General features: G+C 40.9%; 1 protein-coding gene across 1 annotated transcript in view; it reads right to left on the bottom strand.

The window, feature by feature from the left end:
- Positions 1–2,382: 2,382 nt before the first annotated feature.
- The window catches only part of FBP1 (fructose-bisphosphatase 1), a 40,973-nt gene continuing 18,616 nt past the window's right edge, over positions 2,383–24,739 (bottom strand). The window contains exons 3-7 of the mRNA XM_049772320.1: positions 23,262–23,354; positions 18,953–19,093; positions 6,759–6,896; positions 5,262–5,381; positions 2,383–2,689 (exon numbers count right to left, since the gene is read on the bottom strand). Coding sequence (XP_049628277.1) covers positions 2,498–2,689; positions 5,262–5,381; positions 6,759–6,896; positions 18,953–19,093; positions 23,262–23,354 — 684 coding nt within the window. The 3' untranslated portion in view covers positions 2,383–2,497. The remainder of the gene's footprint in view (positions 2,690–5,261; positions 5,382–6,758; positions 6,897–18,952; positions 19,094–23,261; positions 23,355–24,739) is intronic.

Below are 24,739 nucleotides of genomic sequence, written 5' to 3'. Positions count from 1 at the left end.
ATTCACAGCCACAAAAACATATCTGAGCAGCCGATCCAGGACCAAAGGTGGTTGGTTCGAATCCCGGTGTCCCATATAGTCCCCCGTGCCTGCCAGGAGCTATTTCTGAGCAGACAGCCAGGAGTAACCCCTGAGCACCGCCGGATGTGGCAAAAACAAAAAACAAAAAACATATCTGTATAGTACCCTCTTCTGGCTGCCCAAGACTCTCAAATGAGAAGGCAGCCAAATCTCAGATCATCCCCAGGAGAAACCAGCTTGACCATTATACCAGCATCGAGTTCCTCTGACCACGTAGAGTCAGCCATGTAGAGATAGAAGACAACATCATACTTGCATCATTGTGAAAGTCAAGGCCAGCAAGCATCAGATACTGTGAAGAAGCTCTAGTCTAAAGGCTTCAAAATGGCCAAGTTCTGGGGTCAGAGAGATAGCATGAAGGTAAGGCATTTGCCTTGCAATCAGAAGGACGGTGGTTCGAATCCCGGTATCCCATATGGTCCCCCGGGCCTGCCAGGAGCGATCTCTGAGCGTAGAGCCAGGAGTAACCCCTGAGAGCTGCCAGGTGTGACCCAAAAACCAAAAAAACAAAACAAAACAAACAAAAGGCCAAGTTCTCCATCTTTCCCACTGATGGAAAGAAGGTAGCCCCTGACAAAGGTGCCTTGGATGTTGACAACAAATTTTCCACTAAGTCTAGCTGGCTGATTCTGTTTTTTGTTTTGTTTTGTTTTGTTTTGTTTGGGTCACACCCCGTGCCGCTCAGGTTACTCCTGGCTCTGCGCTCAGAAGTCGCCCCTAGCAGGCATGAGGGATATGGGATGGATATAGGGGATATGGGGATATGGAGAAGGCAGGAGGATTCGCCTGCCCTTATCCCCACGGGATCCCCATATGGGATGCCAGAATTTGAATCGCTATTGCTATAGGTTAAACTCTCCCTATGAGTCATATTATAATTTTGTGTACTAGGATGTATATAAAACCTACATAATTGGGGCCAGAGAGATAGCATGGAGGTAAGGCGTTTGCCTTTCATGCAGAAGGTCATTGGTTTGAATCCCAGCATCCTATATGGTCCCCCGAGCCTGCCAGGAGCGATTTCTGAGCATAGAGCCAGGAGTAACCCCTGAGCGCTGCTGGGTATGACCCAAAAACAAAAACAAAAAACCCCTACATAATGGCATCAAAATGATCCATTAAAAACTCACAGTGAAATAAAAAAATAACTCAAATAAAAACACAAAGCATAACACAAATAAAATAAGAGTTATTTTTTATGATTATGTCATACCTTCATTACACCAACACCATTTTCTGTCTAGCTAACTTAGTGGAAAAAAATAGCTCAAATCATCCATCATATTGGTGCTCTAGGAGCCAGAACCTAACTAAGTTGCAAGGTTAAATATAAAAATCACTTTGTGAATTCACAACTTTTCAGAATCAGAGTGGGATAAGTTTATGTAGAATTTAATGAGATATATACTTACTTGCAACAAATTACGTTTCTATAAATTCTATTATTATGATAAATCCTTCTTCTTATGCTAGACCTAGATAATTATAAGTATATAAAGGCCGGAGAGATAGCATGAAGGCAGGGCGTTTTCCTTGCATGCAGAAGGATGGTGGTTTGAATCCTGGCATCCCTTATGGTCCCCTGAGCCTGCCAGGAGTGATTTCAGAGCGTAGAGCCAGGAGTAACCCCTGAGCGCTGCCAGGTGTAAGCCAAAACCCAAAATAATAGTAATAATAATTATAAATAAAAATGATTAAAAAGTTACATTTTGTAGAAAAATTACCAATGGTTTTACTAACATTTATTTTACTAGCATATATCTTATTTTTATACTCTGATGTATTTACAGATTACAGGTCAAAAGTTCACCATCATGTACCACCACTGATTTGTTATATTTCTTTTTTTGTTTTGTTTTGTTTTGTTTTGTTTTTGGGGGGTGTGTGGCCCAAAGAGCAAAAAAAAAGAAAAAGTATTAAATGAGTAATCTAATTCTATATGGAAGAAGAGGAAGAGGAGGAGAAGACAAAAAATGAAGAAGGAAGGGGAGAAGAGGAAGAGGAAAGAGTAAGAAGAGAAAGAATAAGAAGAAACAGGGCCAGTAAGAGTAAAAGTAGTAGGGCACTTGGCTTGCACACAGCCAAGTGCCCTATTCAATCCCCAGCATCCCATATGTTTACCTGAGCTCACCAGGAGTGATCTCTCAGCACAGAGCCAGGAGTAATCCCTGAGCAAGGCCAGATCTTGTATCCCCCAAAATACATACATGCATACCTACATACATACACACAAACACTAGTGACAGTCTCAAAGTAGCATTTTGGAGAAGCAGCGTCAGACATCCATTACAGAACACTTGATGGTGAAAATATCTGTGTTTTTTATTGCTGTCTTAGGGATATGTGATGTGTGCAGTAGAGAGTAATAAATGTGTGCCACATAAAATGAAAGGTCCGGAGAAAAGCAATTCTTTCATCATTTGGCAGCATGCTTCTTAAAGATCTCCAAGAATTCTTTCACGTCTTCCGGAGACCCCAAGACAATGGGCGCCCTCTCGTGGATATTAGTGGGAACTATGTCCAGTATGGCTGTAGATCCCGTAGTAGCCAATCCGCCTGCCTTCTCCATAACATAGGCCATCGGGTTACACTCGTATAATAGTCTCAACTGGAAGACAAGAGCCAAGAAAACAGAGTGGAGTTGTTCTATAACACAATCATGCAAAGTAGCTCACACTCTCCCTTTCCTTCTCAGGTTTTAAAAGCTCCCCAACTCACAAAACCAGACAGTTCCCTGGAACCAAAGGATGAAGTCATTCCTCAGACTAGAACCTGCAAAAGTTTGCCTGAAGTAAATTTGAAACAGACCACCTTGACTCGGAATAAATGACATTTTGGCAGAACTTTTGGTTTCCTTCTTATTAGAAAGGAAACAAGACCTAATGAGTTATTCTGTATGTTTTGGATGGAGTCATGCCCATTTAAATGCATTTTAGAGTCTGGTAGCGTCTGGCTGCAAACATCTGGAGAGCAGACTGGATTCTCCAACAGTATAATATTGTTTGCAACTCTGTGTTCATGAATTTTACAATTCTTCTAAAACTTCAGCGTTGCAAGTCTCTCATACATGTTGGCTTCTAGGATTGTGTGCATTTTCAATGAGTCTGACTAGAAGTAAACAGCTCTTGGCAGATATTCCTGACTAGACAGTTTTCACACAGGTGTCAGGACCAGATTTTCAAATCTAAAAATGAAGGAACCTAAATATTTGTGTTATGAAATCATTTTTTAGGTGTTAGAATAAGGTGCTATATAGAGGAGTTAAGATGCCTGATGTGTCTGGCAGAGGTGTTGTTTTAGGAAATAATTCCTCCAGTGACCAGGAAACTACATTCTGTAAACAGAAACCTGTGAACAGAGATCTGAAAAACCTGAACACAGAAGATCCAGTAATACACAGACCTTGTAAAGAGAAGATATAAACCTACAGTAATCTCTGTACACATCTCCTATTTATGGTTTTTCTTAATAATGTATTTTTCTTTAATTTTTTAATACTTTATTCTTCAAATTACAAATATGTTTGCAGTTGGGCCTCAGTCATTAAAAGAACTGCCCCCTCCATCTATGCAACATTCCCATCACCAAAAAAAATAAAATAGTACTGATATTGACTCATTAATCAAATATAATTATATTATATATGTTTGAGTTTGTGAGTTAATAAAAACTTTGAAGTGATTTGTCTTTTTGATAACTTGGTTATTCAGAAAAATTCTTTTGAAATTTTGGGACAATTTTAAAAGAGTTCTTAAGTGCCGGAGCAATAGCACATACAGTAGCAGGGCATTTGCCTTGCATGCAGCTGGCCCTGGGTAGACCCAGATTCGATCCCCAGCACCCCTGAGCCTGCCAGAAGTGATTTCTGAGTGCAGGCCAGAGTAACCCCTAAGCGCCGCTAGGTGTGGCCCAAAAACAAAAACAAAAAACAAAAAAAAAGAAAAGAAAAAAAGAGTTCTTAAATAATATCCAATTTAGCCATGAATAAAAAATTATCTGTGCTTTTGTAATAAGCAGTTGAGTTTTAAATAATAAAACAAATAATATATTTTTCTAGTTTACATTTATGACAAGTATATTACTTAACATACAATATATGTTAATCAATTGTTTAAGTTACCATTTAGCTGTAGGTTGTTAAGTAGTAAGTTTTTTTTTTGTTTGTTTGTTTTTTTGGTTTTTGGGCCACACCCAGTAACGCTCAGGGGTTACTCCTGGCTATGCGCTCAGAAGTTGCTCCTGGCTTGGGGGACCATATGGGACGCCGGGGGATCGAACCGCGGTCCGTCCAAGGCTAGCGCAGGCAAGGCAGGCACCTTACCTTTAGCGCCACCGCCCGGCCCCAAGTAGTAAGTTTTTGATGTGTTCAAAGTTTAAGATATTTTTGAAATGAAGTGATTTAGATAAATATGAGGGAGGATAGATAAACAAGAGAAAACAAGACTCCAATGGAGAGCAATACAGGTAAAAATACCTATCACCACCTTTTCAGCTGCATGCGGCAGTGTGTCCCCTAACTACCCCCCCACCCTAAGCTGTTCAAGGGTTAACTTCATATAGATTTATAACCTCTTAAGGAGAATCTATTTTCTCTTTCTAAAAAGATGATCTTCTCATTAGTAATTCTTGTGGGGAATTGCACTGTCCCTCTATGTAGTGGAGGCCTCCCTCGGTCAGATAAGCATGTACTTCACAATCAGTACATGTGAACAAGGAACAGTTTACCTAAAAACTGTTTCCCCAGAGAGTTGTTCCTTTACGAGAAAGGTATCCCAAGAAGCAAATGACAGCTCACCAGTTAGTTAATTTTAAAGCCATCAAATAAACCCTTTATTTTGAATTTATATTTAAAATTTTACTGGGTAGTAAGGCTGTGCTGCTCCATTTCATTTTATAAACAGCTTATTCTGCCACAGAGATGCTTTGAGCCCTTTGGGGCCCTTCTCACCATGATACCTTTACTGCTCACTAGCAATGAATGGACTATCGAGGACATCATTAAACCAGGACAACCATTAACAGAACAGAACACAACCTTTAACAGAAGATGCCAAAGGAAATTTTGATGTAGACTACAGCATGGGAAAGAACAAACAGTTCTCATCATTCTTCCCCTTTAATTCAAATCTCCATGTCTTTGAGATCCACCACTTCTCAACCACTTTTTATGAGACCTTTACCTTTCCTTTGGGACTCTTCTTATTTGCTGGGTACATAAATATCCCTCCATACACCAGAGTGCGATGAACATCAGCCACCATGGAGCCCACATACCTGGCACCATAGGGGGCCGAGTTATCCTGGAGACAAAACCAGCAATTTTTAGTGCAATGCCATGGTTACAATTATAGAGTTTTATGCACACAGTGCTTCAACTCTCCACCAAAGTTCCAACCTCCCCTTTCTTTCATGCCCCCACATTTCTGTAGACCAATTTTTTGTTTGTTTGTTTGTTTTTTGGGGCCACACCCATTTGCTGCTCAGGGGTTACTCCTGGCTAAGCGCTCAGAAATTGCCCCTGGCTTGGGGGGACCATATGGGACGCTGGGGGATCAAACCACAGTCGCGATCTTTCCTTGGCTAGCGCTTGCAAGGCAGACACCTTACCTCTAGCGCCACCTTGCCGGCCCCAGTTCTTAGATTTGGTTGCATGTGTTAACAAATGTGTTATTAACTACAGGAGTTCTCTTGCCATGTTTAATAGTTATTCACCTCAAGCCTATAAGGCTATGTGAGGAGAGTTTATAAAAGTCCTATTCTCAAGGAGTATAAATGGAATGGGAACCTCTTGAATATCTTACAATAATTCACAGAAGCACTGAAGGGACCATTGGCTAATCTAACTATGGAATCAAAGCAAGCATCACAAAAATTGTGCCACTTAGCTGAATCTTGAAGACCCATGCCAAGCTTAAGACCTGGACATGGTGAAATATGCATTTCTAGGGGAGAGAAGCACATGTGCAAGAGGCTTAGCAATGTAGAGACAAGTGCTGCCTGCAGTGGAAAATAGGATGAGATGAGTGGTGGGAATCTGGGATAAGGTGGAGAACTAGAAAAACTAATGAGTGCCTGGGGATAGCTCAGAGTACACTAGATATACAGTATCAGGGCTTCATCCTTGTATGATATAGCTCTGTGTGCATTTTTAAGCAAGAGTGTGGCAACAACATTAGATATTCCCACAAGCTCAACAAATATCTATTTCTGCACTTCAGATTCAGCCATTTATTACTACTTTAGAGTAATACCAGTATAGGCTCCGTAAATGGCATTAGGAACCCCAGGAACCCCAGAAATATGCATTTGTGACCATGAACCCCCTATCCATTCCCAATTTTATTCTCTTCTCTCTCTCTCTCACTCATTTTTGGTCTATACATGGAGGTACTCAGGTATTATTCCTAATAGAATTCAGGCTACAAATGTTGATATGTATACTGGGCATTTAAATTGGGATTGGCCACATGCAGTTGACCTTATACTATATACCATCTCTCTAGCACTGTTATCTTAATTTTCTTCTGCCATGAGAAAGTGGGAAAAAAAATGAACAAGCCCCTTGAATTTTGACTTAATAGTCAGATCACTACAGATGAGTCACTTGCACACAGAATTTTAAATCATAGACTAAAAATTTCTTGATTCAGGGTCTTTTCCTGTACTTCCTTACTTACTGGAGGGAACTTCTTTCTCTGGAGATACTCAGAGAGAGCAGGATCGAAGTCCTTGGCATAACCTTCATTGAGGCTATAAATGTTTCCTTTCTTTTTTATCTTCACGTTCTTGTCCACCAGTATGAATTCTCCAATGGCCTGCAGGACAGAGAGGAATAAGGGCAGAGTGTTGGGTCTTTTCAGGGCCTGAGGGGTAGGAACCTGCACAAGTTCCAGGTCAGCGGTAAGCCCTACTTTTTTCACAGGAAGCTGATCCAGGACCATAGGCACCTATACAGTCCCTCCACTCTCTCAGGGCTGTAAACCTGGTCTAAAAGAGTCAGAGCAGGGAATACAAAGGGTGCAGTTCCACTTTCAGGAACGGGAGAGTTTTTGCTTTCAAATAGTTACAATAAAACAAATAGAAAGCAGGCATATGAAGGAGAGTAGAAGCATGATGCAAGCAAGACATGTTGATGTAAGACAGCAACAAAATCTGAGAATAAGATATGTGTACCCAAAGTAACATAAGATGTAGATGCCTTCACATGCAAATGCATATGCTGGGCTATCAGGAAGAAAGGGATCCCTAAGTGGCCCCAAATGTTTACAATTCAGCGATACTACCATGTTCACAGCTGCTGTCAACTTTCCAGTTCTCCTTTTTAATTTTTTTTTTTTTTTTTGGAAGGAGAAATCTAGGGTGCCCTAGGAAATCAAGAACCACAGGCAGAAAAGCTTTCTGGGGAGACTGGATTTCATCAGTGTTCCTGCTGGTGATCCTGCCTGCTTCAGAGCTGCCTGAGACTGGATTTCATCAGCGTTTCTGCTGGTGATCCTGCCTGCTTCAGAGATGCCTGAGACTGGATTTCATCTGCATTCCTGCTGACAATCCAGCCTGCTTCAGAGGTGGGTCGGGACATACACAAACTGATTCCTGCTGCTTTCTGCCAGAAGTCAGAAGGGTGCCGAAGCCATCTTGGGTCATGCTGTTTTCAGCTACCTGAGACTGGATTTTATCAGTGTTCCTGCCAGTGATCCTGCCTGCTTCAGAAGTGAATGTCAATTTTCTGGGTGACCCTGGAGACCACAGTGAAGGTTTTGAAGGCTTCAAGCCCTTTCACCTTTGTCAGTAAGAGGATGAAAAGCCCCAATCATCTGAGGGGATTACCCATTTCAGACTAGAATTAAAGTTCTAAAGGATTTCTGGGAACTCAATGCCAGCACCCCTATCTGCTTGTCTTCAGTGCTGTGCTCCATTTTCGGCCTGATTTCATCCTGTGTGTGGCTTATCTGCGGACAGCTCGCCTTCCCTGGAGCCTTCCCTGGAGGTGAGTTTACACACCCAGAAAGCGGAGGCCACTGAACTCTGCTGAAACTCAGATGCCAGCACCCCTACGTGCCTGTCTTCTGTGCTGTGCTGCATTTTTGGCCTGATTTCATCCTGTGTGTGGCTCATCTGCGGACAGCTCGCTTTCCCTGGAGCCTTCCCTGGAGGTGAGTTTACATGCCCAGAAAGGGAAGAGCCAGAGGAGCACGGCCACTCCACTTTACTTCTCAGCCAGGCAAATCATTTAGCCAATGAATACAACCACAATATGTAGAAAAACCCACAATACAAGTGTGACAATGGGGAAACAATGCAGGCCAGCTCCAGACATAGATAATGACGATGGTAACTCTGATGACTTGAACATGACCAACCAACTAGGCAGCCTCTCAGATAAGAAGTTTAGAGTTGCAATATGGAAGATGTTCAAAGAACTCAAAGAAAGTATAGAAGAGAACACTAATAAGAATCAAGAGAATATGAAGATAGAAATCAGAAAACTCCAAACTGAAACTTCAGGTCAAATATCAGGTCTGAAAAACTCAGTAGATGAATTAAAGAAAAACATGGTTGAGCTTTCCCACAGGTTAACAGCAGCTGAGGATAGAATTAGTATACTGGAAGATGAGATGAATAACAATTCCATGCAGCAGAAGAAACTGAAAAAAATGCTTAAAGCAAATGATCAAACAATGGAAAAATTATTCAAAGAATGGGAACAGATGAAAATAGAAGTCTATGATAAGCTCAACAGAAACAACTTAAGAATCAATGGAGTCCCAGAGACCTAGGAAGAAAATCGCCAGGAAAAATCAACGGTCAAGAACATCATTAAAGAGAAACTACCACAGCTAAAGAATACATGCGATCAAATCCTGCATGCCCGAAGAGTACCAACTAAAAGAGACCCCAGAAAAAACACCCCAATACACATCCTAGTCACAATGATGAATCCCACAGATAGAGACAGAATTCTGAAAGCAGCAAGATCGAAAAGAGAAATTACATTCAAGGGAACATCCTTGAGATTTACTACAGACCTGTCACCAGAAACACTCAAGGCCAGAAGGCAGTGGTGGGACGACATAGTGACAACACACAATGAAATAAATGCTTCGCCTAGAATACTGCGCCCAGCAAAAATCACTTTCAGGTTTGAAGGAACAATATATGGTTTCACAGACAAACAACAGCTCAGAAACTTTACAGTCTCAAAACCATTCTTAAAAGAAAAACTGAATGGCCTACTTTAAGACAAGACTGACCAACAGACACACCAAACATCAATATAAAGATGGCATTAACTCCCAGGACAATTCTTTCTCTCAATGTCAATGGACTAAATGCAACAGTTAAGAGACACAGAGTGGCTAAATGGATCAAAAAATTCAATCCAACCTTCTGCTTCCTACAAGAAATGCATCTGAATAGTCAGAACAACCATAGACTCAAAATAAAAGGCTGGAGGAAAATCATCCAAGCAAACAAGACCCATAGAAAAGCTGGAGTGGCCATACTAATATCAGATGATGCAAACTTTATACTTAGGAAAGTTGTAAGGGACAAAGATGGACATTTTGTATTAATCAAGGGATACGTACAGCAGGAAGAAATCACTCTCCTAAACATATATGCACCAAATGAGGGGCCAGCAAAATATTTAATAAAATTGTTGACAAATCTGAAAAATAATATCAATAACAACACAATAATTGTGGGAGACCTCAGCATGGCTTTGTCAACACTTGACAGGTCAACCAGACTGAAACCCAACAAGAATATACTAGACCTGAAAAGAGAAATGGAAGAAAGAGGCCTAGTAGATATATTCAGGACACTCCACCCCCAGAAGCCTGGATACACATTCTTCTCTAATGTACATGGGACATTCTCCAGGATAGACTACATGCTAGCACATAAAACATACCTCCATAATATCAAGAGGATAGAAATTTTGCTGGCTACCTTCGCTGACCACAAGGCCTTGAAATTATATGTGAACCACAAAGAGACACAGAAGAAAAACTTTAATACCTGGAAGTTAAACAGCCTAATACTGAATAAACAGTGGGTCCAAGATGAAATAAAAAATGAAATCAAAACCTTCCTGAAAACAAATGACAATGGAGACACAAACTATCAGAACCTATGGGACACAGCAAAAGCGGTACTGAGAGGAAAATTTATAGCTTTGCAAGCACACATCAGGAAAGAAGAAGGGGCATACCTGAATAGCTTAATGACGCAGCTCATAGAATTAGAAAGTACTCAACAAAAGGACCCAAAAATAGGGAGACAGAAAGAAATAACAAAGCTGACAGCAGAAATCAATGAAGTGGAAACCCAAAAAACAACCCAAAAGATCAACAAAAGCAGAAGTTGGTTCTTTGAAAAAATAAACAAGATTGATAGACCACTGAAAAAACTAACAAAGAAAGAGAGAGAAACTTGATAACTCATATTAGGAATGAAAAAGGAGAGATCACTATTGATATGGTAGAAATTCAAAGGGTAATCAGAAACTACTTTGAGAAACTCTATGCCACTAAAAATGAAAACTGGAAGAAATGGATAAATTTTTGGACTCTTATAATCTTCCATGGTTGAATGAAGAGATGTAGCATATCTAAACACACCCATCACTATTGAGGATATTAGGACAGTAATCAAATGTCTGCCCAAAAACAAAAGCCCAGGCCCAGATAGATTTACTAATAAATTCTTTCAAACCTTTCAAGAGGAACTACTACCAATCCTGGCAAGAATCTTTCATGAAATCGAAAAAATAGGAACACTTTCAAATAGCTTTTATGAAGCCAACATCACCTTGATACATAAACCAGACAGAGATGCTACCAAAAAAGAAAATTAAAGGCCAATATCTCTGATGAATACAGATGCAAAGATCCTCAACAAAATCCTGGCAAATAGGATTCAATGCCTCACTAAGAAGATCATCCGGGCCCGGAGAGATAGCACAGTGGTGTTTGCCTTTCAAGCAGCCGATCCAGGACCTATGGTGGTTGATTCGAATCCCGGTGTCCCATATGGTCCCCTGTGCCTGCCAGGAGCTATTTCTGAGCAGACAGCCAGGAGTAATCCCAGAGCACTGCCAGGTGTGGCCCAAAAAATTAAAAAATAAATAAATAAAATTGAAATAAAAAAAAAGCTTTTATACTCAAAAAAAAAAAAAAGAGGAAGAAGATCATCCACTACAATCAAATAGGTTTCATCCCAGGAATGCAAGGATGGTTTAACATCCATAAATCTATCAACTTTTTTTGTTTTGTTTTTGTTTTGGGGCCACACCCGGCGGTGCTCAGGGGTTACTCCTGGCTGTCTGCTCAGAAATAGCTCCTGGCAGGCACAGGGGACCATATGGGACACCGGGATTCGAACCAACCACCTTTGGTCCTGGATCGGCTGCTTGCAAGGCAAACGCCGCTGTGCTATCTCTCCGGGCCCAAATCTATCAACTTAATACACAACATCAACAACAAGAAAAATAATCACATGATCATATCAATAGATGCAGAGAAAGCATTTGATAAGGTCCAACACCCATTCTTGATCAAAATGCTCAGCAAGATGGGAATGGAAGGAACCTTTCTCAATATAGTTAAGGCCTTCTAATACAAGCCAGACGCAAATATTGTCCTCAATGGAGAAAAACTGAAAGCCTTTCCTCTAAATTCGGGCACAAGGCAAGGCTGTCCTATCTCACCACTCCTATTTAACATAGCACTGGAAGTACTTGCTATAGCAATTAGGCAAGAAAAAGATATCAAGGGAATCCAGGTAGGAAAGGAAGAAGTCAAGCTCTCGCTGTTTGCAGATGACATGATACTCTACCTAGAAAGCCCTAAAGTCTCTATGAAAAAGCTTCTAGAAACAGTAGACTCATAGCAAGGTGGCAGGCTACAAAATTAACACACAAAAATCAATGGCCTTTCTATACACCAATAGTAATCAAGAACAAATGGACATTAAGAAAACAACCCCATTCACAATAGTGCCACACAAACTCAAATATCTTGGAATCAACTTAGCTAAAAATGTGAAGGACCTATACAAAGAAAACTATAAAACTCTGCTCCAAGAAATAAGAGAGGACACGCGGAAATGGAAGCACATACCCTGCTCATGGATTGGCAGGATTAACATCATTAAAATGGCAATACTCCCCCAAGGCATTATACAGATTTAATGCGATCCCTCTAAAGATACCCATGACATTCTTCAAAGAAGTGGATCAGGCACTTTTGAAATTCATTTGGAACAATAAACACCCGAGAATAGCTAAAGCAATCATTGGGAAAAAGAATATGGGAGGAATTACTTTCCCCTACTTTAAACTGTACTACAAAGCAATAGTTATCAAAGACAGCATGGTATTGGAATAAAGACAGGCCCTCAGATCAGTGGAATAGACTTGAATACTCAGAGAATGTTCCCCAGACATACAATCACCTAAATTTTGATAAAGGAGCAAGAAATCCTAAATGGAGCAAAGAAAGCCTCTTCAACAAGTGGTGTTGGCACAACTGGCTAGCCACTTGCAAAAAATTGAACTGAGACCCCCCCAGCTAACATCATGTACAAAGGTTAAATCCAAATGGATGAAAGACCTTGATATCAGACCCAAAACCATAAGATATATAGAACAACGCTTAGGTAAAACACTCCAGGACATTGAGACTAAAGGCATCTTCAAGGAGGAAACTGTACTCTCCAAGCAAGTGAAAGCAGAGATTAACAGATGGGAATACATTAAACTGAGAAGATTCTGCACCTCAAAAGAAATAGCGCCCAGGATACAAGAGCCCCCACTAAGTGGGAGAAAGTATTCACCCAATACCCATCAGATAAGGGGCTAATCTCCAAAATATACAAGGCACTGACAGAACTTTACAAGAAAAAAATAAAACATCTGATCCCATCAAAAAATGGGGAGAAGAAATGGACAGACACTTTGACAAAGAAGAAATACTAATGGCCAAAAGACACATGAATAAATGCTCCACATCACTAATCATCAGGGAGATGCAAATCAAAACAACTATGAGGTACCACTTCACACCCCAGAGATTGGCACACATCACAAAGAATGAGAACATGCAGTGTTGGCGGGGATGTGGAGAGAAAGGAACTCTTATCCACTGCTGGTGGGAATGCCGTCTAGTTCAACCTTTATGGAAAGCAATATGGAGATTCCTCCAAAAACTGGAAATCAAGCTCCCAGCTATACCACTCCTAGGAATATACCCTAGGAACATAAAAATACAATACAAAAACCCCTTCCTTACACCTATATTCATTGCAGCACTATTTACCATAGCAAGACTCTGGAAACAGCCAAGATACCCTTCAACAGATGAATGGTTAAAGAAACTGTGGTACATATACACAATGGAATATTATGCAGCTGTCAGGAGAGATGAAGTCATGAAATTTTTCTATACATGGATGTACATGGAATCTATTATGCTGAGTGAAATAAGTCAGAGAGAGAGAAAGATGCAGAATGGTCTCACTTATCTATGGGTTTTAAGAAAAATGAAAGACATTCTTGCAATAATAACTTTCAGACACAAAAGAGAAAAGATCTGGAAGTTACAGCTCACCTCATGAAGCTCACCACAAACAGGGATTAGTTTAGAGAAATAACTACGTTTTGAACTATCCTAATAATGAGAATGTACAAGGGAAATGGAAAGACTGTCTAGAGTACAGGCAGGGGTTGGGTGGGGAGGAGGGAGATTTGGGACATTGGTGATGGGAATGTTGCACTGGTGATGGGTGGTGTTCTTTTCATGACTGAAACTCAAACACAATCATGTATGTAATAAAGTTGTTTAAATAAAATAATGTATACTGTGAAAAAAAAAGAAATGAAGATTGCTTCTTACTGTGACACCATCAAATTTGGAACATTGAGTGGCATTTTAGTAAATATATTTTAAATAAAAAAACCACATATTCTGATTTTTGTGTCAAAATAAAAGGCTATCACAAAAAAAAAAAGCTTTCTGTGTCCCTATGTTTGTTGCAGTACTGTTTTCAATAGTCAGAATCTGGAAAGAACCTTAAGTGACCAACATTGGATGAGTGGCTAAGAAAACTGTGGTCAATATACACAATGGAATGCTATGTATTATTCTATGTTAGGAAAATACGATGTTATGAAAAATGAAATCATGTATCCTATGTTAGGAAAATGAAGTCATGAAATTTGCTTATACTTCATAGATATAAATACAGAAATTATTATGCTAGGTTAAATGCATCAGAGAGAGATGTCTTGCACTCAGTTGATCTAGGAGAGACAGTGGTTTGAATCCTGGCATTCCTTATGGTCCCCCATGCTTGCCAGGAGCGATTTCTGAGTGCAGAGCCAGGAGTAACCCCTGTGCACCATCGGGTGTGGCCCAAAAACCACATTAAAAAATATATATGTATTAGTCAGAGGGAGAGGAATAAACATACAATAATATCACCAATTTGTGGGATATAAGAAAAATAAAAGACCATATGGCAATAATATCCAAAAACAATAGAGAGCCAGGAGGTCCAGTCCATGGTAGGAAGCTTACCCCTTTATTAACAGTAGTGCAAATCACAGTGTCACAAAGGGGAGAGAAGAGAGAAAGAGAAAGAGAAAGGGGGAGAGAGGGGGGAGAGAGGGAGGGAGAGAGAGAGAGAGACGAAGGGGAGGAAGTGCACAGGTGAAGGGTAGTGTAAAATCTATGACTGAAACTGATATGTAAACAATTTTGTAATCATACTTAAATAATTATTGTTTTTAAATAAGAAATCTGGAGGGGCCAGAGATATAGCATGGAGGTAGGGCATTTGCCTTGCATGCAGAAGGATGGAGGTTTGAATCCTGGCATCCCATATGGTCCCCTGAGCCAGCCAGGAGCGATTTCTGAGCATAGAGCCAGGAGTAACCCCTGAGCGCTGCCAGATGTGATCCAAAAAGAAGAAAAATTAAAAAAATAATCTGGAGTGGGATTATTTGGCTCTAGCTCTGTGCTCAGGGTTTACTCCTGGTGGTACTCTTGGGACTATAAGTGGTGCCAGGGATGAAACCAGGATCAGCTGTGTATACCCGCTGTACCATATTTCCAGTCATCTTTTATTCGCTAATTCTCTAGTTTCAAATATTCTTTTAGGTAACATACATTTACAACACGGCAATTTCAGGTGTACATCTTTACATCTCAATAATGAATATAACTATAGTCACCAGAAAGGCCTAATTTTCTCCCACTTGTCCCCCTCTCCTAGTTCCTCTAAAACTGACTGGCCCCTCCTCTCTGGTAAGTGCTACTCTGTGGTCAAAATCTAAGGATTTGTTGTTTGGTTGTTTGTTTGTATTGCTTCTTTGTTTCTCAAATATGACTGAAATCATGGGAGTATTTGTCTTTTGGCATCAGACTTACTTCTTTTTTTTTTTTTGGTTTTTGGGTCATACCTGGCATTGCTCAGGGGTTACTCATGGCTCTATGCTCAGAAATCGCCCCTGGCAGGCACAGGGGACCATCTGGGATGCCGAGACTCAAACCACCGTCCTTCTGCATGAAAAACAAACATGCCTTACCTCCATGTTATCTCTCTGACCCAGACTTTTCATTTAGCACAATCTTCCCAGGATTATCCATGTTGCAAAAAAAAAAAATTAGATTCTGAAACTTTACATTTATCACAGTATTAGTAGTATAGTCATAATATGAAAACGATTTATCATCAACTGATGTAAATAAAGATGTCATATTATATACATAACAGGGTACTATTCAGTTAAAAAAAAGGATTCAATCCTGCCATTGGTACAATGTACATGGTTCATATAATATCTAGTTCTCTTTAGTTACCAAAAAACAGCAGAACTTCACTATGCCTGTCACTTCAGGAGCCTTTAGTCTCTGACCACTCACATGCAATGTTTCTGTCTCATTCTACTTCCTGACTAGTACTAAACTAATGCTCATGTTCTTTAGAGTAGATATGAATTTAGAGAATAATATCACTTTAATTCCTCTAGTTGGAGCATCAAGCTCTATGTGGTTTAGGGCTCTACTGTACCACTAATAATAGAGCAATTAAAATTCTGCCCACAGGAGTAGAGAGGTAGTATTTAAGATTGGTTTCTACAGATATGGAACAAGTTGAAACTAGAATCAAAGGAAGGAGATAATAGAAGGACTGTGGAGGACAGAAGTAAGAAAGAAAAGGAAAGATGGGAGAGAAAATGATTAGAATTAACATTGGTTATGAAAAGGCATTATCCTGAGTGATTCATTTTTTTATGCTTTTTCATTAATCTCTTGAGAGATCTCTTTCGTTACCATAAAACAGTAGAACTAAGGATTCTCACTATGCTTCAGAAAATGTTCTTCAGGAGCCGGAGTGATAGCATGGAGGTGGGGTGTTTGCCTTATATGCAGAAGGACAGTGGTTCGAATCCTGGCATCCCATATGGTCCCCTGAGCCTGCCAGGGGCAATTTCTGAGCATAGAGCCAGAAGTAGCCCCTGAGTGCTGCCGGGTGTGACCCAAAAACAAAACAGAAAATGTTCTTCAGAAAATATACTTCAGAAAATGTTCATTTTGTGATTCCTCCCAGAATTTATTCATATATTATTATCAATAAAAAATGAAAAAATCAAGGAGGGAGGTAGGGAGGGAAGGAAGGAAAGGGAAGAGTAAGGAAGGGAAGGGGGAAGGAAGAAAAGGCAAAAGTAGGAAAGGGAAGGGAAAGGAGGAAAAAGAAGGGAAAGGAACAGAAGAGTAGGGAGGGAAGAGTTTGCAAAGGAAGAGTATGGAAGGGAAGGGAAGGGACAGGAAGGCAAGAGGAGAGCATTTATTTACAAAGACAGGAAAATGGTAACCCTTGAATAGCAGCTGAGAAGTCCTGAGGCTGCAGAGCCCAGGATGTCAAGCACTGCAGAACCCCATCTGGGTATTTGACCAAAGCAGCCAGGCTGTGGATGAAGCTAGTCCTAGTCTCCTGTGCATGGAGCCAGAAAGGATTTTTTTTTTAAGCTAAAACCTTCTAGCAAAGAATATATAGCTGCTGCCATATTTTAGCAGTAAGGTTGGACTATCAGACCATCATTGCTTGCAGCAAGCCAAGATGAAAGCGCCAAGCTGGTAAAGGCAAGCTTACAGCCTTCATGAGCAATGATGAGACATGGACAAATGATGAGACATGTCTCTGAATCTTTATAAATACTGGGTGACCAGGAGTAGGGGAGAGAGGGCCACAAATGCATAGCAACTTACTGTTGAAGACCTTGGTCTGCAATCTAGAAATGAAAATTTTAATGGTTTTTCACAAGTTCATCAAATGTAAAGTTAACAGAGAAGCAGTTAAGTATGTGGATAAATTCACAAGCATTGGTGATTTTGTAGTGAACTTTGCTCCAGTTCTGTCTAATTTGGCACTTAAAATAATGCTGTTCTCTTCCCCATGTTTACTTATTAAGTGCTGTTCCTTGGAAGGAGGCAAAGTCCAATTATGCAAGAACGCAGAGGACAAAGGCAGTCACACTTCTGTGTACACAACCTGCAACACCACCCCACAGCCTCACTGCCCGCCTTAATAGCAATTTGTACCTGAAGTTCAACTTGTCAGCAAAAAAGTACATCATCAACAAAGTGTTTCATTAATGTCTTATGAGGCCATTTCTAATGCTAAAAGGCATCTTCATTCAATTCATTCTCTCTTCGGATATGAACTAAACCAGAGTGTTTCCAAACTTCCAAACTTTGGCCCACCGTCCTCTTTTCAGAAAAGCATCACCCAGTGTCCCCTGAGGAAAATCTGCATGCTTTAAGTGAATAAACAGTGCCCCAATTGCACCAGCAGCTACCACCACTGCCTCCTGCACCATCTTTCCAGTGTCCTTGTGGGGTTAGTACAGTGAGTAGACTTGCTGAGAATTGATTGACTGTAGGGTCTGCCTCCAATGGTAGGTTTAGTTAACTGTGCTATACATGTGTGTATGTATGTATATAAGGAAATGGCTTTCTCCATTTTGTCTATCAACCTAACTAAACAAATAAGTAGCTCCAACTAATACACTTGTAGAAGATATTCAACAACTTCTAATGAATATTTCTATAGCACCTTAGATAGATTTTTCTCATAGATAGCTTTTCTCTAAAGGTAGGTAGGGACATAGTTTTATTTCCTTTCCTTATTTTCACTCCCTTGAATTCATCAAAGGCTTATCAAAAGTATAATGGTTCCAAGTATTACATAATATCAACTTACCTGGTAGCTTCTTTGAAGACAAAGTGAGTTTGCTGCTTCAGTTAGGATTTCAGAATTGGGTCTTTAATATATACATTAGGAAAAATAAGCTAGAATGGACGTAGTGAGACACCAGCAAGTCATCTACAGCTTCTATATGGTCCATAAATGTGTTTGAGTTGGATAGTATAGCATTTACTGATCCAGAAACATTCCATTCTAAAGCCAGTATTTCTTGAAATATCAGAAGCTTGGACAAGCCTACTTTTAACACCTACTGGACTACTTGAGCTCACCTCAGACTCCACTATATCCCCTGTCTGTCCACTTTGTTCCTTTATTTCCTTTGTCTGCCCTGCATGGTCTTAGGATCAACTCAGTGACTTCATTCTACAGAATGCACCTTGGAACAAAACTCCCTTATTTGATAAACATATGTTAGGTCTTGCCTCAGTAAACTCACTGAGGTATGTGTTGTCTTTCCATCCCTTCACCCCTTCCCCACATGATTATCTCTACTCTCTGTGTGCAGAATCTCTCACTTTTATTGCCTTCCCCCACCCCCACCCCCCACACACAGCAAGCATATCCACAGCCAAGCACCTAACCAAGAACTTTCTCTTACTGGGTCCAGCATGAAGCAATTGACACCATTTGCCATGGCCAGCACCAGCATGGTGGCACTGCCATAGAGTGCATATCCAGCTGCCACCAGATTCCGACCTGGCTGTAGAGCATCTTTCTCGGAAGGTTCACCAGTTGAGTTCTAGGAGAAAAAAAAAAACCAAACATGTTTCTAGGTTATGTGATCCTTTCCAGTTTAATCATTAGCAATATGTCTCACAGACATGCTCTCCAATTAGAATAGAAAGCCTTAGGGCCTTCCTTCACATATTAGTAATGTCCTGATTATATTATCACAGCAGTTTTCCATCATACCCCAGGTTTCCTGTAGCTTTCCGTTTGGGGGTCTCCTTCAATTTGGCTAATTTGATATTCCCTCATTTCTCCAATATTTCTTTAAAAAAAAAAAAAAGGAAGCAGCATCATGCCAGCTCCCACTAATTTAATCTTATTATAAGTCTCAATATCTTTCACTTGCCTGCTCTATCTTATTTAAATAAATTAGGACTGGACTTTAGGGCTGAGTCTGGGGAGAGAATCAATTTCATGAGCTCATGCCAGTGGCAGCACACAACCTGCTGCAGAGTGAGCAGTATATCATACACACCAAATGTTTCTCAGCTACCCGGGAACTTGGAACATCTTCCTAGAGACATTACAGAGTAAGGATACTGTTTTACAATTATTTTCCCATGATACACAGTAAAAAATACATTTGCATCACAGACCCATACCAAATTCATATATATTCACAGGCAACTCAAAAATTTAATAAAATAATAATAAATCAGAATATGACATACATTTTGGGAGGTCACACCCGGTGATGCCTGATCAGAGGATACTCCTGTCTCTGTGCTCAGAAATCTCTCTTGGCAGGCATGGAGGACCATATGGAATGTCCATCCTGATTGGCTGCGTGCACGGCAAACATGCTACGGCTATGCTATATCTCCAGCCCCCTGTCACACACATTCTTATCTATTGGTTTTTGTTTGTTTTGGGCCATACCCAATGGTGCTCAGGGCTTACTCCTGAGTCTGTGCTCAGGGATCACTCCTGGCAGGCTCAGGGGACCATATAAAGTGTTGGGGATCAAACCCGAGTTGGCCGTGTGCAAGGCAAATACTCTGCCAGGTGTACTATTGTGATGGTTCCAAGTTTTTTTATTTTTAATTAAAAGAAAAACAACACAATCTAGGGTCAGAGTGATGCCTCAATGAGTTAAGCTCATGCTTATCATGCTTGACACCTAGGTTTGACCCTGGACACGTAATGGTACCCCAAGTACCACCAGGAGTGACCAAGCACAAAGCCAGGAGCAGACACTGCACATCACAGGAAGGAAGGAAGGAAGGAAGGAAGGAAGGAAGGAAGGAAGGAAGGAAGGAAGGAAGGAAGGAAGGAAGGAAGGAAGGAAGGAAGGAAGGAGGAAGGAAGGAAGGAAGAGAGGGAGGGAGGAAGAGAGGGAGGGAGGAAGAGAGGGAGGGAAGGAAGTAAAAAAGGAAGGAAGGGAGGAAGGAAGGAAGGAAAGAAGAGAGGGAGGAAGAGAGGGAGGAAGGGAAGGGAGGAAGGAGGGAGGGACAAAGGGAGGGAGGAAAGAGGGAGGGAGAGAGGGAGGAAGGAGAGAGGGAGGGAAGGAAGAAGGGAAGGAGGAAGGGAAGGAAGGAAGGAGGGAGGGACGAAGGGAGGGAGGTAAGAGGGAGGGAGAGAAGGAGGAAGGAGGGAGGGAGGAAGGAGAGAGGGAGGGAGGAAGGAGAGAGGGAGGGAAGGAAGAAGGGAAGGAGGGAGGAAAAAAGGGAGGGAGGGAAAGAGGAAGGAAGGATGGAAGGAGGGAGAGAGAGAAAGAGGGAGGGAAGAAAGGAAGAGAGGGAGGGAATGAAGGAAGGGAGGGAAAAAGGGAGTGAGGGAGGGAAGGAAGGGAGGGAAGGAATGGAGGGAGGGAAGGAAGGAAGGAGGGAGGGACGGAGAAAGGAAGGAAAGAAGGAGGGAGGTAAAGAGGGAGGGAAGGAAGGAGGGAGGGAAGGAAAGAGGGAGGGAGGGAAAGCAGGAGGGAGGGAGGGAGGGAGAGAGGGAGGGAAGGAAGGAGGGAGGGAAAGAGGGATGGAGGAAAGGCAGGAGGGAGGAAGGGGAGGAAGGAGGGAGGGAGGGAAAAAGAGAGGGAGGGAAGGAAAGCAGGAGGGAGGGAGGGAGGAAAGGCAGGAGGGAGGAAAGGAAGGAAGGAGGGAGGGAGAGAGGGAGGGAAGGAAGGAGGGAGGGAAGGCAGGAGGGAGGTAGGAAAGGCAGGAGAGAGGAAGGGAAGGAATGTGGGAAGGAGAGAGGGAGGGAGGGAAGGAAAGAAGAAAGGAAGGAGGGAGGGAGGAAAGGAGGGAAGGAAGGAGGGATGGAAGGAGGGAAGGAAGGAGGGAGGGAGGAAAGGGAGAGAGGGAAGGAGGGAGGGAGGGAAGGAAGGAGGGAGGGAAGGAAGGAAGGTAGGAAGGAAGGAAGGAAGGAAGGAAGGAAGGAAGGAAGGAAGGAAGGAAGGAAGGAAGGAAGGAAGGAAGGAAGGAAGGAAGGAAGGAAGAGGAGGGAGGGAGGGAGGGAGGATGGCCAAATGAAAAATAAAAGGCACATGAAGAAATGCTCAACATCACTAGTCATCAGGGAAATGGTCATCAAAATAACAATGAGATACCATCTCACACCAGTTACTGGCACACATCTCACACACACACACACACACACACACACACACACACACAAACACACACACACAAGTGCTAGCGTAGATGTGGAGAGATGGGACTCTCATTTACTGCTGGTGAGAATGCAAACTGGTTCAGCATTTTTGGAAAACAATATAAAGATTCCTCAAAAAGTTAGAAATTGAGCTCCCATATGATCCAGCAATATCACTTCAAGAGTTATACCCCAGGAACACAAAAACACAATACAGGGGCCGGGTAGGTGGCGCTGGAGGTAAGGTGTCTGCCTTGCAAGCGCTAGCCAAGGAAGGACCTCGGTTCGATCCCCCGGCGTCCCATATGGTCCACCCAAGCCAGGGGCGATTTCTGAGCACATAGCCAGGAGTAACCCCTGAGCGTCAAACGGGTGTGGCCCAAAAACCAAAAAAAAAAAAAAAAAAAAAAAAACACAATACAAAAATGCCCTCTGCACTCCTATGTTCATTGTAGCACTATTTACAATAGCCAGAATCTGGAAACAACCCAAGAGTCCAATAACAGATGAGTAGCTAAAGAAAAGTGGTATATCTGCACAATGGAATACTATGAAGCCTTTAGGATAAATGACTTTATGAAATTTGCTTACCTGTACATGGACATGGAAATTATTACCCTGAGTGAAAGTAGCCAGAGGGAAAAGGATAGGCATAGAAAAATCTCACTTGTTTGTGGAATATAAGAAAAACAAGAGATAGTATGTTAATAACATCCAGAGACAATAAAGATAAAGGTAAAGAGGTCCAGCCCAGGCTAAGAAGCTCACCACAAAGAGAGTGAGTGCAATTAGAGAAGGATCTACTAAGACAATGATAGTTGGAACTGATCACTCTGGACATAGACTGGATGCTGAAAGGGGATAAAGTGTAAGGCACCCCTCCATTAACAATAGTGCAAACCACAGTGTCAGAAGAGAGAGGAGAGAGAGAGAGAGAGAGAGAGAGAGAGAGAGAGAGAGAGAGAGAGAGAGAGAGAGAGAGAGGTAAATTGCTTGCCCTTGAGACGGATAGAAGTAGGAATGGGGTGGGGGTGGGAGAGAAAAGTGAGACATTTGTGGTGGGAAGGGTGCACTGGTAAAGGATGGTGTACATTTTATGACTGAAACAATGAACTATTTTGTAGCCATAATCTTTAATAAAGCAATTTTTAAAACTAATATAAATAAATAAGTTATAGGGGCTGGACATAGCAAAATTACTCCAGATAATTTCTTCTTACAGAATTTTAAAGTGTACATCAGAATTACTTGAAATACTTAATTTAAATGTACATTTCAGGGGCTATATTCTAATCTTACAAACCAGACTTTCTAAGGTTGTTTGGGGAACCTACACTTTAACACATAACATAGGTAATTTTGCCCTAAAGTTTAACTACTTACTATTCATGTAGGGGCTCAGAGGATTTGCTCAGTGACTTAGAATACTTGCCTAATAAACACATGTTAATACATCAATTCAGTCAGTGCTAGAAATATCAGATTTTTATGCTACTCAATTTAGCTACTACTAGGAGTAAAAATGAACTGAATACTCAACCTTTTTCTTTTCTTTTGATCTCAAACCACATGCTTGATGTATTATACTTTACCTTTCTGTAGATGCCAAAAATGGTTCCAATAGATACAAGGCAATCAATATTGGAGGATCCATCCAGGGGATCAAAGCAGACCACATATTTACCCTGAATAAAAGAAAAAAAGAGAAACAAGGATAGAGAGATATTTTATTTTGGAATTATTATTCATTATTATAATGAATGTGTTAATAGAGTATGTGTTAAGGGGATAAAAAGAAGATCTAGGGGAATTACAAGAAATGTGAGTTTTATTTTTGCTGTCATGCATAAAAAATGGTATATAAAGATATGGGTATATATATTTAAAGATATACAAAGATACAAAGTGGCATACAAAATAAAATAACTATATATTTTATATATAAATAATTATAAATCAAGGATCACTAGGCAAATAAAATACAATATTAGTGATGGGATGTGGTGTTGAAACTATGTGCCTGAGAAACCATAAATTGTGCCTTGTAAACCAGAGTTTCAAGTAAAAAAATGTTTTTTAAGAAAAAAAATACAACTTAGAATAGAAAGTGTAGATATTGTGATAGAATTCAGATGAGAAACAGCAGACTTTCTAAAAGTTAAATCATTATGTTGCTGATATAGATGAGAAACAATTTTGAACTTATGGTAGTCAAAGGAAAAAGATAAATATGGTCAGTAACTTATTTCTCTTTATTCATAAGATGAATCTACAGCAATTCTCTGGTAAAGCAAAGATAAGATAAAGACCTACAAGTTCTCATATGGGGTCTTACAGATGACATCTAAGGTTGTAATACACACAAAAAATACTCAATGATCTACCTATTAGAATTTCAAAGGAAATAATTTTCTTTTGCAGTGGGACCACAAAAGATGCACTCTTTGAGTGGGGTGTTCAATGAGTGAAAATCATTTCAAAAAAATTACACAATAGACCAAATGTGTGTTTATCTTTGTGTGTGTGTGTGTGTGTGTGTGTGTGTGTTTATCTTTTTAATTCTCTGTTTAGGGAAACCAATGTTGAAATCAATTATGGAGGAGCATCCATGTGATTGCAATGAGAAAATGCAACAAATCATAATCTGTTGATTTTTTTTTTTTGCTCTTGTTTTGGGGCCACACCAAGAGATGCTCAAGGATTACTCTGGCTCTGTGCTCAGGAGTCACTCTTGATGGTATTGAGGGTGATTGTATAGGGTGCCAGAGATCGAACCTGGGTTGGAAAATTGGTTTGTTTGTTCTTTGAAAGAGTCAGTTAGGGCCAGAGAGGTGGCGCTAGAGGTAAGGTGTCTGCCTTGCAAGTGCTAGCCACGGAAGGACCGAGGTTCAATCCCCCGGCGTCCCATATGGTCCCCCCAAGCCAGGGGCAATTTCTGAGCGCTTAGCCAGGAGTAACCCTTGAGCATCAAACAGGTGTGGCCCAAAAAACCGAAAGAAAAAAAAAAAAAAAGAAAGAGTCAGTTTACCACGATGCAATTAGAACATTTTCACCTCCAAATTAGTCACTT

This window comes from Suncus etruscus, chromosome 4, assembly GCF_024139225.1.
Source record: "Suncus etruscus isolate mSunEtr1 chromosome 4, mSunEtr1.pri.cur, whole genome shotgun sequence".
Lineage (NCBI taxonomy): Eukaryota > Metazoa > Chordata > Mammalia > Eulipotyphla > Soricidae > Suncus > Suncus etruscus.
This window is presented reverse-complemented; position numbering and strand designations above follow the sequence as displayed.